The sequence below is a fragment of the Sceloporus undulatus genome, chromosome 5 (assembly GCF_019175285.1).
Source record: "Sceloporus undulatus isolate JIND9_A2432 ecotype Alabama chromosome 5, SceUnd_v1.1, whole genome shotgun sequence".
In the NCBI taxonomy this organism is placed as follows: domain Eukaryota; kingdom Metazoa; phylum Chordata; class Lepidosauria; order Squamata; family Phrynosomatidae; genus Sceloporus; species Sceloporus undulatus.
Window position 1 is genome coordinate 150,923,636 of NC_056526.1, and position 13,221 is coordinate 150,936,856.

General features: G+C 39.6%; 2 protein-coding genes across 8 annotated transcripts in view; one reads left to right on the forward strand and one right to left on the reverse strand.

Annotated features, from left to right (window-relative positions):
- The window catches only part of ELF2 (E74 like ETS transcription factor 2), a 50,609-nt gene extending 45,051 nt beyond the window's left edge, over positions 1 to 5,558 (forward strand). For 3 of the 5 annotated variants that reach the window (XM_042467485.1, XM_042467483.1, XM_042467484.1), the window contains 4 exons: positions 190 to 279; positions 2,409 to 2,601; positions 3,014 to 3,358; positions 3,907 to 5,557. In XM_042467485.1, coding sequence (XP_042323419.1) covers positions 190 to 279; positions 2,409 to 2,601; positions 3,014 to 3,358; positions 3,907 to 4,534 — 1,256 coding nt within the window. In that variant the 3' untranslated portion in view covers positions 4,535 to 5,557. Of the gene's footprint in view, positions 1 to 189; positions 280 to 2,408; positions 2,602 to 3,013; positions 3,359 to 3,906 lie in introns of all 5 variants that reach the window. The other 2 variants (XM_042467481.1, XM_042467482.1) reach the window with 2 other exon arrangements.
- A 6,305-nt stretch (positions 5,559 to 11,863) lies between these two features.
- Positions 11,864 to 13,221, reverse strand: part of NOCT (nocturnin) — a 7,286-nt gene continuing 5,928 nt past the window's right edge. For all 3 annotated transcript variants that reach the window (XM_042467487.1, XM_042467488.1, XM_042467486.1), the window contains exon 3: positions 11,864 to 12,890. In XM_042467487.1, coding sequence (XP_042323421.1) covers positions 12,055 to 12,890 — 836 coding nt within the window. In that variant the 3' untranslated portion in view covers positions 11,864 to 12,054. The remainder of the gene's footprint in view (positions 12,891 to 13,221) is intronic.

Genomic DNA, 13,221 nt, shown 5'->3' on the forward strand with positions numbered 1-13,221 from the left:
CCCAACGACAAGAATGATTATAATGTAATAGTCCTTGTCAACTTTCTTGGAATATGGTACATTAGGCAGTAACGTTATTTTCCTAAGAATTGAAGAACCAGATAAAATGTTGATTTAGTACATGATATTTATATTATTATATGCTCTTAGTTAAATACCAGATTCAGTTTTTCAAATGCTTTTTTGCAGCTGGTCGTAAACCAAAGACCCAAGTGCCATCAGCTATTACCAGTGCATCTCCAGACTTGGGTATAAAGAAAAAACCAAGAGAAGGCAAAGGTAATAAATACAATATTAAAAAGAGCAGAGATACATTAATGCTTAAATAATGCAAATATTCAGTAACTGATATTTATATGTCATTGGTGTTGACATGCCTTAATACCTGTATGTGACTCTGTCACTCTCAGAGGTATATTCTGTTAGTTAACATTGAACATGCATCTATTTAACATACTAGAACAATGATTCTCAGTTGTAGTTTTTTCACTGCAGTCACATTTTCAAAGAGACAGAGTGGCTGTTCTTTTTAGTAATTGTTGTTGTGTGCCTTAAAGTCATTCTCAACTTACAGCAGCCCCAAGGCAAAACCTATCATGGGGTTTTCTTGGTAAGTTTTTTTCAGAGGGAGCTTGCCTTTGCTTTTCTCTGAGGCTGAATATTACTTGCCCAAGGTTACCTAGTGGGTTTCTGTGGCTGAGCAGGGATTTGAACCCTAGTCTCCACAGTTGTAGGGTCTGACCACTATACAATGCTGGCTTTATTACTGTTTTAGTAATAGTGAATATTACTATCCAGCGAAATATGTAGCTTGAAACTTCCAAACAGGTAGCAAAAATCCTATTCAGGTTGAGGGGCACTTGTGATATTTGCAAGGCACAAAACAATCCCTGGCAGGATATAACTTGGATCCTCTTATTAAAGGCCCTCACTGTTTTTTGTTCTGCTAAAATGGGGTAATATTCAAAGGAATTAATGCTTTTGAGCAAGTATCTAAGGTCTTTCCAGCTTTTTCAGATGAAGAGAATTTTGCCATCCACAACTCTTAATTTTGACCTTTACTTTTAGATTAGAGATAAAAATTGGGTTTCTGATAGTTCTTCTTACCCATTTCTACAGCATAGAAGTCTTTCTTAAAATTAGATAGAATATTTTATTTTTACAGATATAAGAATAGTGGGTTATATGTTGCTTTGAGAATAGAATCACATTTCTGCTTCATTCTGTGAAAATACTTATACAACATGCTGAAGACCTCTAATACTTTCCAGAGGTCTCTTGCTGGGAAAAAAAATTAGAGCTCTTTAAATAGTTTTTATTCTTCAACCTTTCTGATTAAAGATAACATGAGTGTTGATCTTACTGGTTGACACTCTTTCAGTATGATATCTAATTATCTATAATTTAAGCAGGAAAAAATGACTTCAGTCAGTGTCAGCATGCACGTTGCTGGCTGCTTTAGTAGTCTTCCTTTACCGTTGCCCAGATTCTTACTTAGGCCCGATTTAGATGGGCCTTTGCGCCGCCCCTGTCATGTGCTAGGGGTTGGCTGAGGACGCACCATCCATACCGGCCTCACCCCTAGCACTTGAAGGGGGTGTCAAAATGGGAGCACCCTGTACACACAGCTGCCACCATTTTGACATGACGGACACATAGCGTCCGCACATCCCGCCGCGCTTGTGATGTCACGAGTGCGCCATTTGCACACTCGGGCGTTGCAAGTGCGATGCAAAAAGAACCCGCTTTTTGTGGGTTCTTTTTCTGCTGCCGGGAAGCCTCGCCGGGAAGACTGCCTTTTTTGGGAGGTCTGTATCCCACCTTAGTTTACTTTGTTCTTATTTAGTACCCTTCCTTCACAATGTGGATATGTTTAGGTTTTAACCTTTGAAACCGTTTATTTTTTTAGTTGGTACAAGCAATTAAGAGTGCTGTGTATGCACTAGGAAATTCAGAGAATAGTCAGGATTGGCTATGATACATTGACTTGGGAGGCAGAGTTATGTAGGGCCCACTGGAAAGAGAAATACATTAAAACTTAGAGATTTAAGTAATAAAAGCAACAACTGGGGGGAAAGAGTTTACAGAAAGGAACTTGACGTTGCATGCTTTACGTACTTTTGACTAATAAACTACTCTTTATTTCCACTTCCCCTCAGAAGTAAGATTTTTGGTAGTTCTGCTTACACAGAGGCAATTCTTTGGTAGCTCTCACCTTCAAACAACTTGATTTGTCTCCATTTTAAATATTAGATAGTTAATATTAATGCATTTTTATTATTTTTTAAAAAAGGAATGTAATTTAATAATTCTGTATTATTTCCATAGATGTCATATAAAGGGATCTTGTACTTTTTGGTTTTCAGATCTGCATGTGAATTGTCTGAAAATTATGCTTTTCATTGCAGGAAATACAACCTACTTGTGGGAATTCCTTTTAGATCTACTTCAGGACAAAAACACTTGTCCCCGATATATCAAATGGACTCAACGGGAGAAGGGCATCTTTAAACTTGTAGATTCAAAAGCTGTTTCCAAACTATGGGGAAAACACAAAAACAAACCTGACATGAACTATGAAACAATGGGAAGAGCTCTCAGGTAAAAAGTGTGTGTGTGTGTGTGTGGGGGGACATTGTGGAAAAATGTGGGTGTTTTGTTTTAAATAAATTGCAGTGTTAAGCTTGATGGGCAGCTTAAGGGCAGCATTTTCTGAGGATTTTAGTTGATCAGGTGGTGTTATATGCTTAAATCAACGGTGTGCCACTTTTTTCATTATTTTCAGAAACATAATTTATTGGTACAGCCCTAACATGAGCAAGTTATGCTTAGCTGAGCATGAATGGCCATGGCAAACCTCTGAATAAATTTTGCCAAGAAAACCCTATGACAGGGTCACTATAAGTCAGAGTCAATTTTGAAGACACATAACAAGAACAAATATCAAACACAAAGCTTGGAAGTAAAGAAAGAAGATTCTACCAATGTTAAAATACATTTTTTTCCCTTGTAGATATTACTATCAAAGAGGAATTCTAGCAAAAGTTGAAGGGCAAAGGCTTGTATACCAGTTTAAGGAGATGCCTAAAAACATTGTGGTTATTGATGACAAAAGTGAATGCAGTAGTGAAGACTTATCAATCCCCACGGATGAGAAATCGTTGGAACGTGTTTCACTGTCTGCAGAAAACTTGTTGAAAGCAGCAACCTCTGCTCGTGCAGGAAAAAATGCTTCTCAGTTGAATTGCACTGGAACAGAGAAGCCTGTTACCAGAGTGGTGAATATCTCCTCATCGGGGCACGAAATCTCACCTTGTTCTCCCCCTGCCACCACTGTCCCAGCAACACCTGCTCCCAGGTTAGTGCTTTGTAATTTCTCTGTTGGATGAACTGAATTAGGAATCAGTGTACCATCACTTCATGAAGCTGTATTTGTCTTCCTGAGAGTGATTGCCCAGATTGGGGTTACAGAGACAGACAAACTGTTCTCAGCAAAACACCTGTATGTCACATTATTCATAGATAGGAGTGTGGAGTGAGTTGTGTGATCTCTCTCTCTTTCTTGTATCTTTGATTACTGTCTTCCAGTTTTCAAAGGCTGATTTTACTGTTGGCTTTAACCAGGGCGTTGGAAAACTGAAAAAAGCCAACTATTTTTCTAGTCTGGTTCTGTAGTTTACAATATTGGTTTTAATATGTTTAATACTCAATGGAGCAGCAACAATTAGGACAAGTAACTTAAAGTCCTGAAGCCAAAAGACTGTGTATCAGTGTGAGACTGAGATAGTTTTTAAAAGAATGTTTCTGTAACTTTGCAGACAGGGTGAGATCTGTGGTAGTAACTTAAAAACTGTTCATGTCACTCGTTGGGTTTCAATAATGTATTCATCTTTACCTATTTGACAGGACTGTTCGTGTGGCCATGCAAGTGCCTGTTGTAATGACATCTCTGGGACAGAAAATATCAACTGTTGCAGTGCAGTCCGTAAACACAGGGTCGCCGCTGATGACCACCACAAGCCCAACAACAGCAGCAACCCCAAAAGTAGTAATCCAGACAATCCCTACAGTGATGCCAGCATCTGCCGAAAATGGAGAGAAAATCACAGTGCAGCCTACAAAAATAATCACCATCCCTGCCACACAACTTGCACAGTGCCAGTTGCAAGCAAAAACTGGTTTGCCTGGGACAGGAAGTATTAACATAGTTGGAACACCACTGGCTGTGAGAGCACTTACTCCTGTGTCTATAGCCCATGGGACACCAGTAATGAGACTATCCATGCCTGCCCAGCAGGCAGGTAGCCATACTCCTCCCAGAGTTATTAGCGCAGTCATAAAAGGTCCAGAGGTCAAATCTGAAGCTACAGCTTTAAAACAGGAAGGTGAGATTAAGACGCTGCAACTTGTGCAAGAAGAAAAGCCAGCAGATGGAACCAAGACAGTTACCCACGTTGTTGTTGTCAGTACACCCTCAGCCATCGCCCTCCCTGTCACAGTGAAAACAGAGGGGATAGTAACGTGTGAGAAATGAAGAAGAGGCAGCTATGAACATTTAATTGCAGAGACTATTGTGGGAATTAAGCAAACTGACATTTAGGGAGGCAGGGAAATGAACACAATCAAGAAAAACAAACAGATTTTTAAAAATTGTTAAAATAGTTATGCATATATTAGAAACTTACTGGAAAAGAAATAATGTCCCATGTTTCAGTGGGAATTGAACCACATCCACACACTGACACAACTGCCTCTTGAAAAATGGGCAGCTAATAAAGCTGATGAAGTAGGAAAATTCCAAGGACTTGAGGGGGGTGGTGGTTCAAGATGCTCATTGCTTTAGCAAGTTACACTAAGACATGGAACACTAAACTGGTTCTGTGTGGGGTTCTTGGTTGTACGTGTATTTGGAGGAGGGATGAGGCTCACTGTTACAAATGACAAATCTGATGCATTTTAATGTGCATACCAGCAATTACTACTGTGTACTCACAGTATCCAACTGGTGCTATGTGAAAAACTCTACTAAGTATTCTAGAATGTGAATAAAAGGAGAGGATTAAAGAGCTTCTGAAAGAAGATGAAGATTGAGAAGGATTTTTGTATCATACAGCTTAAGCAGATTTTAAAATGAAAGCCTTAGACTGATTTTCAGTTATCTTTCTTGAAATAAGCTAATGGCTTGTTTGTGTAAAGCATTTTTTTATTAAAGCAATTTTTAAAAAATCTTATACCTAGCACAGTATTGTTATAGACTTACATGTAACATATTTTGTACGGTAGTCAAGTCTGTCAGTTTCTTAATTGTGGGCAAAATGGCCACAGGGTTGTTTTGGCCTTTTGCTGCACCAGGCTTGAGTCACCCACATAGCCTCAGCATCTGTGCATACATTTCAGATTCAGCTTCTACTCTGTCATTTGAAAGGTCACGCTTGGCATGAACTCTTGTCAGGTAGTTAAAAAGCCTGTACATTTTTTAGTTGAAGTTAGAGGGAAGTACCAGTGTTCAGAATGAACTATAATAGTTTGTATATTCAACATTTAAAGTATATTCTATTTTGTTGTTTCAAAGTGTATTCAAGTAGGTTTTATTGAAATACAAACATGAAATTTAAGCTTAGTCTCTCTCTCTCTTTTTTAAAGTCTTAATATGCCCTCTGCTGTTGATTGAGGTGTAATACCATATAGCTTCATTCTTCACTATCCTAAAAATCAGTTTCAGGCAGGGAAATATTATTTATTTATTTATTTATTTATTTATTTGTATCCCGCTCTTTTCCCAGGACTGGGACTCAGAGTGGCTTCACGGCGTTAAAAACAGTACAATTAAAAACATAAAAAATTAATTTAATTTTAAAATTAATAATAATAATAATAATAATTACATTAAAAAGGAATTAAATTATTACAATATTAAAACAGATAGTTATTAAAAGAATAAAACATATTTTAAAAATATAAAACTATAAATAAGGGGGGGGGGGGGAACAAACTGTAACAAATTTTTAAAATGGTCCAACATCCCAACCTGTCCTTATAGCAATTCCTTAAATGCCTGTGTGAACAGGTAGGTCTTCACAAGCCGGCGGAAGGCCATCAAGGAGGGAGCCATTCTCATCTCCCTGGACAGGGAGTTCCAGAGTCTAGGGGCAGCCATCGAGAAGGCCCTCTCTCACATCCCCACCAACTGTGTTTGTGATGGTGTGGGACGGAGAGAAGGGCTTCTCCAGAGGCTCTCAGAGTCCGGGCTGGTTCATACCAGGAGAAACAGTCTGCCAAATACGTAGGTCAGAGTTTTAAATGATATAGAAGAGCAACAAAGTTATTGTTTGTTTCCTCTTACTTGCTTGGTTATTGAAGCTACTGGGAGAGGCAATGTTATCTCAGTGTCTTCTACAATATGTGTTTTACCAGCTGTGGTTTAAACTCTTTTGCTAGATCCATTGGAACAGTTGTTCAGTGGACCTAAATACCCATAAGGCACCTGTCTGATCTTGGAATGGTCAGCTTAGGATGGGAGGCTGCCTATGAATATTATGTGCTGTAAGCTATATTTCACAGAAGGGAACTTGCAAAACCATATTTGAATATTCTTTTGCCTAAGAAACCCCTATGAAATTCAAGGGGTCACCATAAATCAACAGGTGACTTGAAGGCAGATTCACACAAGTCAGCACTTACATATTCTGTGGCACTCCTCTAGTTAAGACTAGCATTTGGGCCTATGTTCAGAGGCTTTCTGTAACTTACACAAAGTGTAATGGAGAGTGGTGGAAGACTAATTACTCTAAAAGAGTTAAAGAGCAACTGAAGAAACTAAAACCTGTTGGCAGCAGATGGGAACTGCAGCAATATTGCTATAGCAGTAATATTCCTTCCACACAATGAACAAAAGTAATACATTGAGTACAACTCTGTTGAAATTAAATCATAAGTAGCAGGAGCTATTTTTCTGATGCCTTTCTGATACCTTCCTATTCTACCATCTAGTAACTAAATTTGGATTGCAGCAGCCAGCTTCTTAGGGTGGGGCAAGTTAACCACTTTCAAAGCTAATAGAAGTCCCTTTTTTTTCTTCTTGGCATCCAGATAAAGTGGAGGTAAATTATGTATCCCATTTAATCTTTGCAGTCTAGGCCTGGTTCTGGCAATGTTTTGAATAGTATAAAAACAGAAATCCCTATCTTTTCCAATTGACATTGGGATTGAATGCAGAAGGCATTGGACTGGCAACGGGTTGGATAGTGTTAACAACCAGTTGGCTTTGAAAGATTGAGGTTACCATGTGAACTCATTTCACATCTGGGAATCCACTGCTCTCTGATACAAACTTCAGCCCATTCAAGGTAACATGTGATGCAATCTTCATAATTGTATAGTAATTTGAATCTACACCTAAAGCTAAGATTACACATCCACATCCACTTAGGAAGTGAAATTTCTCCTATATGCAAGAAAGGAGTGAAAACTAAACAGTTTCAAGGGATGCTTCAGTAAAACTAGTTTCACAAGTCTGCAGCAAAATAAGCTAACATGGTTGATAAGCATTTTTATGTGGATTTTGGGTTCATCTGCACAGAAATGCTTTTCATGTCAAATGCATATGGTTATTGAGAATATAACTTGGGGATGGATTTATGCTTAATGTGTTTTGTGTGTAGAGTTTCCATGGATTTATCCCTGGTACCTCCAGTAAAAAAACAGAGGTACATTACTCCGTGATGATAAGACTTAGTAGGATCTCAGAGGGCTGCTGCCAGCCAGTGCAGGCAATATTATTTAGAAAGGCAAATAGCCCAAGTGGTTATAAACTTCCATTTGTTGTTCCCTGCCTTACACATGCTAAGGTAAGCAAGAAATTGCACTTTCAGAAATCCTCATCCATTTACAAAATACAGGGAGAGTAAAAAAAATTTTGAGAAAATTTACTAGCCCATGCATGTACTATTTGGAATTACATTATACAGTTGCCCCTCCATTTGTGCGGACTTCGTATCTGCAACCCTCACTTGTGAGGAGCAAACGGAGAGGATTAAAATGGAGCATGCACCCCTCCCCCATTGAAACCTTTGGGGTGTGAATATGTGCGAAATTCCATTTTTGCGGGGGGTGGGTGGGTCCAGAATGGATCCCCTGCAAAAACGGAGGGTTGACTGTATAAATTGTAATTTACTACTTTTGCTTCTTGAAAGGACAGCCCAGACATGCCTTTATATTTAACAGCTCCCAAAAGAGCATTAAATAATATATTTTTTAAAAATTCAGGTTCTCCTTTTCCCACTTTCTGTTAGTGTTTTACAGTACTGCAGGTACAAACAGTTTCTCCTATCCTGTGAAGGGAAGTACAAGTAACCCCATGAATTTCACTGGGTTTTCTTAGGCTAGAAATATTCATGGGAGGTTTTGCCAGTTCCTTCCTCTGAAATAGAGTCTACACCATCTGGTATTCTTTGGCAGTTTCCTGTCCAGGGCAGTATGACAGAAAAAATAAGGCAAATAAAGGGAGGCATGGTGGAAGTGGATGAGAAGCTTTTCTCCCTGTCTCATAAAACCAGAATCCACATGAAAGTAAGGGGTAGGCAACCAAGGGCAGACAAAAACTATTTCACACAATGCAGCTAAATTGGAATTCATTTCTCCAAGATGTAATTATGGCTGTCAGATAGTTTTCAAAGGGAACTGAATGAGTTCATGGAAGATGGAGCATCAGTGGCAACTAGTCTAGGTAACTAGATATTACCTATGGTGTTAGGGACAGCATGCCTTACTACTGAATGCTGGGAAACATAAAATAGCGTATGCAGTTGCACTCATATCCAAGTAACGGGAGTCCCATAGGCAAGTGATTATCCACTGCAATCAACGTTCTACTAGATAGCCCTTTGGTCTAATCAAGAATGGCTCTCATATTGTTAACTACTTCCTATTGCAATGGGAATGTTTCATTTCAAATGCTACTTGCAACTTGGATTTCATATACAACAGGTGCTGCTCTGCACATGGTTTTTAATGCAAGGAAGGCGATTTCAAATCTTGCACCTGAACGCTGAGAAACTCAAACATGTTTTTCCACAACTACTTGTGACTACATGAGAACTGTCTGTGGTTTTACTGGTTGTGTGCCTTCAACTACTTTTTGACTTAAGGCGGTCCTAAGGCAAACCTGTCACAGGATTTTCCTGGTGAGATTTGTTCAGAGGAGGTTTGTCATTGCTTTCCCCTGAGACTGAGAGAGTGTGACTTGTCAGTCGTGTTATGTCTTGCTTGTTTCTGAAGCAATAACAGACATTATGAAAGTTTGCCAGCTAAACATATTAAGAGGGAAATGTCTTTGTCTGATATTTCTATCCCACTGCTTTCCAGACGTTCAATGACATTCTGGATAGTGCCCGTGTGTTACAAACATTTCCATGCAACTGGAGGCCTATGTATAAAAACAAGACCTCAATGAGTTGCTCTCCTGCTGAGGAAAAACACAAAAAAGGGGGGGGGGGTAGGATTAGTGTGTTTATAATGCCTGATTAGGGCTATGGTCAACAATATTTTTCTTGAGTTTGTCCAAGTTTAAGCAAGAGAAGGGAGTACAACTGTATTCATAATTCTACCTAATTGCAGTGAATGGAGATGTGGGGCAGCAAGTCTACTTACCGTGCGTGCCACTTAGCTCCTTCCCTCCTTGAACTCCTCCATTCAAGCAAGTAACAATTACAATCAGTGCCCCACTTTTAGGCACAGATTATCATATCCTTAATTGATGTACAAGCACAGAATTTGGGCAGTTTTAAATACCTTATTTTATGTTTTTTTCATGGACAGAATTTGCCTTTGTAAACTTAATTCAGGAAGTGATTTCAAACATCCAACATACAGATTAGGGCTTTTTACTTATCTTTTGAGTATCTAAATAATCTTCCTTGGAATTAAATGCATTATTGTGGTGTGTCACTAAGTGGAGACTTCATCCCCATCCCCCAGCATGGCTGTCCCTGTAAGCCAAGTAAAAAAAAAAAACCCACATTGCCACAATTCTCAAGTTCAGGTCTTTGTGTGCAGGTGGATGACATCAGAACAACTTCAGCATCATGCCCAAGTCTATTTTATAAAGATTAAGGCAATACAGACTTTCATGCCCTTTGTTTTGAAGTACAGGAACCAACTCCTCCTCCTCCTATAGAATAAAATTCAATTTTGACATTGCTAAATGAATTCTAAGACTTGCTCAAGACTACAACTGTTCCAAACTGATGAGGTGTAGTGTAAGTGATTTAAGTGCAATTCAGTATGTACAATTTAGGAGTGTTTAAATGAAGACACATATGTGTAGTCTAGATACCCCATGAACAGCCACCAATAAGTCTCCCACCAGCCACATGCTTGTGTTGGGAAATAGCTTGGAAATAAGGCTGCAGGCTCATAGCTTGCATGATGTTTTTATGTGACAAAGGCTTTTGTGGCTCTTCATGAATGGGTTTGAAATGTGTAGGCAATAAGTCATATGCAAATGGTGGAGAATCATTTGGGTAATCCCTGGATCCAGCCAACCCTTCACATTAATTCCCTTTTGGGTAACACTCCTGACCCCTCCCAATTATGTTTCCAGAACATGAGATTCTCCACTTAATTGTTAATCCACCTCTTCACAGCTGACTAAAAACTGCAGAGGGTTCCTGTATCTTTAACGGATATGTAGAGGAGGGGATTTCAACAGGTGTTAGTTGCCTGACAGTAAGACAAGTACCAGCTATGGAAAATTCCTCTTTTAAAAGTACAAGAGTGCTGTCCAGTTTTCAACCAAGGCCTCAAACAGCAAATCATAGAAACCAGAAGTGACAAGATTTTTAGTGTTGAGATAATGATAGGGTTCAGCCTAGTGGGTGAAGGTGGGGTTGAACATGCTGTCAAACCTTCAGAACAGCCTGTCCCTGTTACAAAAGTTGATACAACCTTTGACAACAAAAGATTCAACAGTCGGCCAGTCAAAGGCACTTGGAAGAGAGGAAGGATCCAGTTGACATTTGTTGTACTGCACAAACCTAAGAGAGCCAACATGGTGTTGTGGTTTTGATCGTCAGTCTAGGACTCTAGAGATTGAGATTCAATTCTCACCTTGGCCATGAACACCGACTTGGGCAAGTCACACTCGCTCACCTTCAGAGGGAGGCAAAGGCAAACCCCTGCTGAAAAGCTCTTGCCAAGCAAACCTTGTGATAGGTTTGCTTTAGGCTCACCATAAGTCAGAAACAACTTGGAGGCACACAACAAGAATCTGACTATGTAATGACTACGAAGTTACTCAGATCCCAGACAAGATAGAACAAGCCCAGGGTAAAGGAAATCACATTTGGAAAAAAGGGAGCAGTGAATGAGAATGAAGGGAAAGGTTGGTGGTTGAAAAGGAAAGGAAGCAGGGAATGAAAGGAGGTAGGAGAGCAGATGAAAGACCAGAATTCACATGATTTGCTGGGCAATGGCATACCTGTTCAGCTCAGTGGGACTTGCATTCACGTGTGTGAAATGGAGGTAAGAAACATGATGCCAGCATGCCCATGGGCTGAGGAGCTCTAGCCCAAAGCTTGCCTACCACTGGTGTACAGAACTTAACACTACATGATTTACAGCATGATTTAACCTATTTGGGGGATTGCAGATGTAAAGCTTTTTAGATTCAATGCAACCTTGAGCAAAACGGATGGGATACAGGAGATGCATGGGTGATTTTAAGAAAAGGGAATAGTAACAGGAGATTTCAGAAGATCTGCACCCCTGCTTCCAATTAATGCCCCAATTCTGAAAATAAATGCAGAACTTGTCTTCAAATAAAGAGATGGCACAAACCCCTCTCTCAAATAAACCAGCAAAGGACTTTTTGTTTGTTCATTTTTACTGTCACAGCAAGGTGTTAATGATGAAATTTTTTTGAGGCTATACAGTAGTTGAAAATAAATTGTTGCTTCTTCATTCATAAATACCCCCCCAAGTCTTCAGAATCATCCAAAGACCAACACTGTACATTTAAAAAACACACCCACATGCACACCCTCTAACTCTATCTAACTATAAAAGCCTATCAGGATCTTCATTGAAAGTGAAGTCACATACTAGAGACAGGTGGTCTGAAGGGTAATTGAAAGACGGTAGCCGGTTGGGTCCAATTTGCTCCTCAGTCAGAAGACTGAGAGCAGAGTTCACTTTTAAGGCATGCTGTGAATACCAGATGTAATCTAGTGTGTGCCTGCACTCTCCACTGGGGCGAATTTTCCATGTTGTGTATGGGGGTTCTGACAGCCCATCAGCACTCAGGAGCTTGTAAGCACTGTTGAGGTTCAGAGGGGAGTTTGAGAATTCCTTGTACACCTCTTCAGTGGGCTCGGCATTGAAGTCACCACAAACAATAAGTGGGATTTCTGCTTCTTGGGTGATCTGTTTCAGGTTCTCAAGAAGGTCAGCCCCTTGAGCAGATCTAAATCTCTCCCAGCCATTGCGAGCTTTCAAATGAGTAACAGCAATGCAGAACAGTCTGCCTGTTTCATTACATTTCAGCGTCTGAGCTATAGCCACTTGGTTGGTTTTGAGCTTCATGGCAGTCAACCTGATGTTGCTGCTGTTGACAAGAGTAAATCTGTCTTTGAGAAAGAACAAGGCACAGCCGTCTGGCCCATTGTTACATTCCACGTCTAAACAGGGAGACCATGGTTTAGGGAAGAAAGTACATTGGTACCCCAGTCGACTGAGTAGGGGCTGAAAGGTATCAAAGTAGTGGTCCACTTCCTGCAGGCACATGATATCTGGTTGATAAGCAAGGATCTCTTCTAGAATGAGGCATTTCCTTTCTTCCCATCTCAGGGCTTCCATAGGGCACTGAATGAAGTTGTCCTTGCCTTCACCAAGAGCTAGAAGGAAAGCAGAATATCAAGAACAATTAAGGCTTCCTTTAGGCATTATTGTCTATCCTGACAAATTTGATGGCAAAGAGGAAAGAAGGGTACTGTTCCTAATTATTACATTTCTTTTGAAACTTCCCCCTCAGTAGACATAATCTGGAAGTCTATTACAAGTGCTTTAATTTAAACTATTGGGATGTAAGGCAGGCTATAAATGTAATAAATGCATACATATTATGTGAGGAGTGTGTAGAGTGCTTGTTAAATGTTTGTGAAGGTATTTTAATAAAAAATCTATTTTATTGATGAAGGCTTAAAACCAGCATAATTACACTCTCTG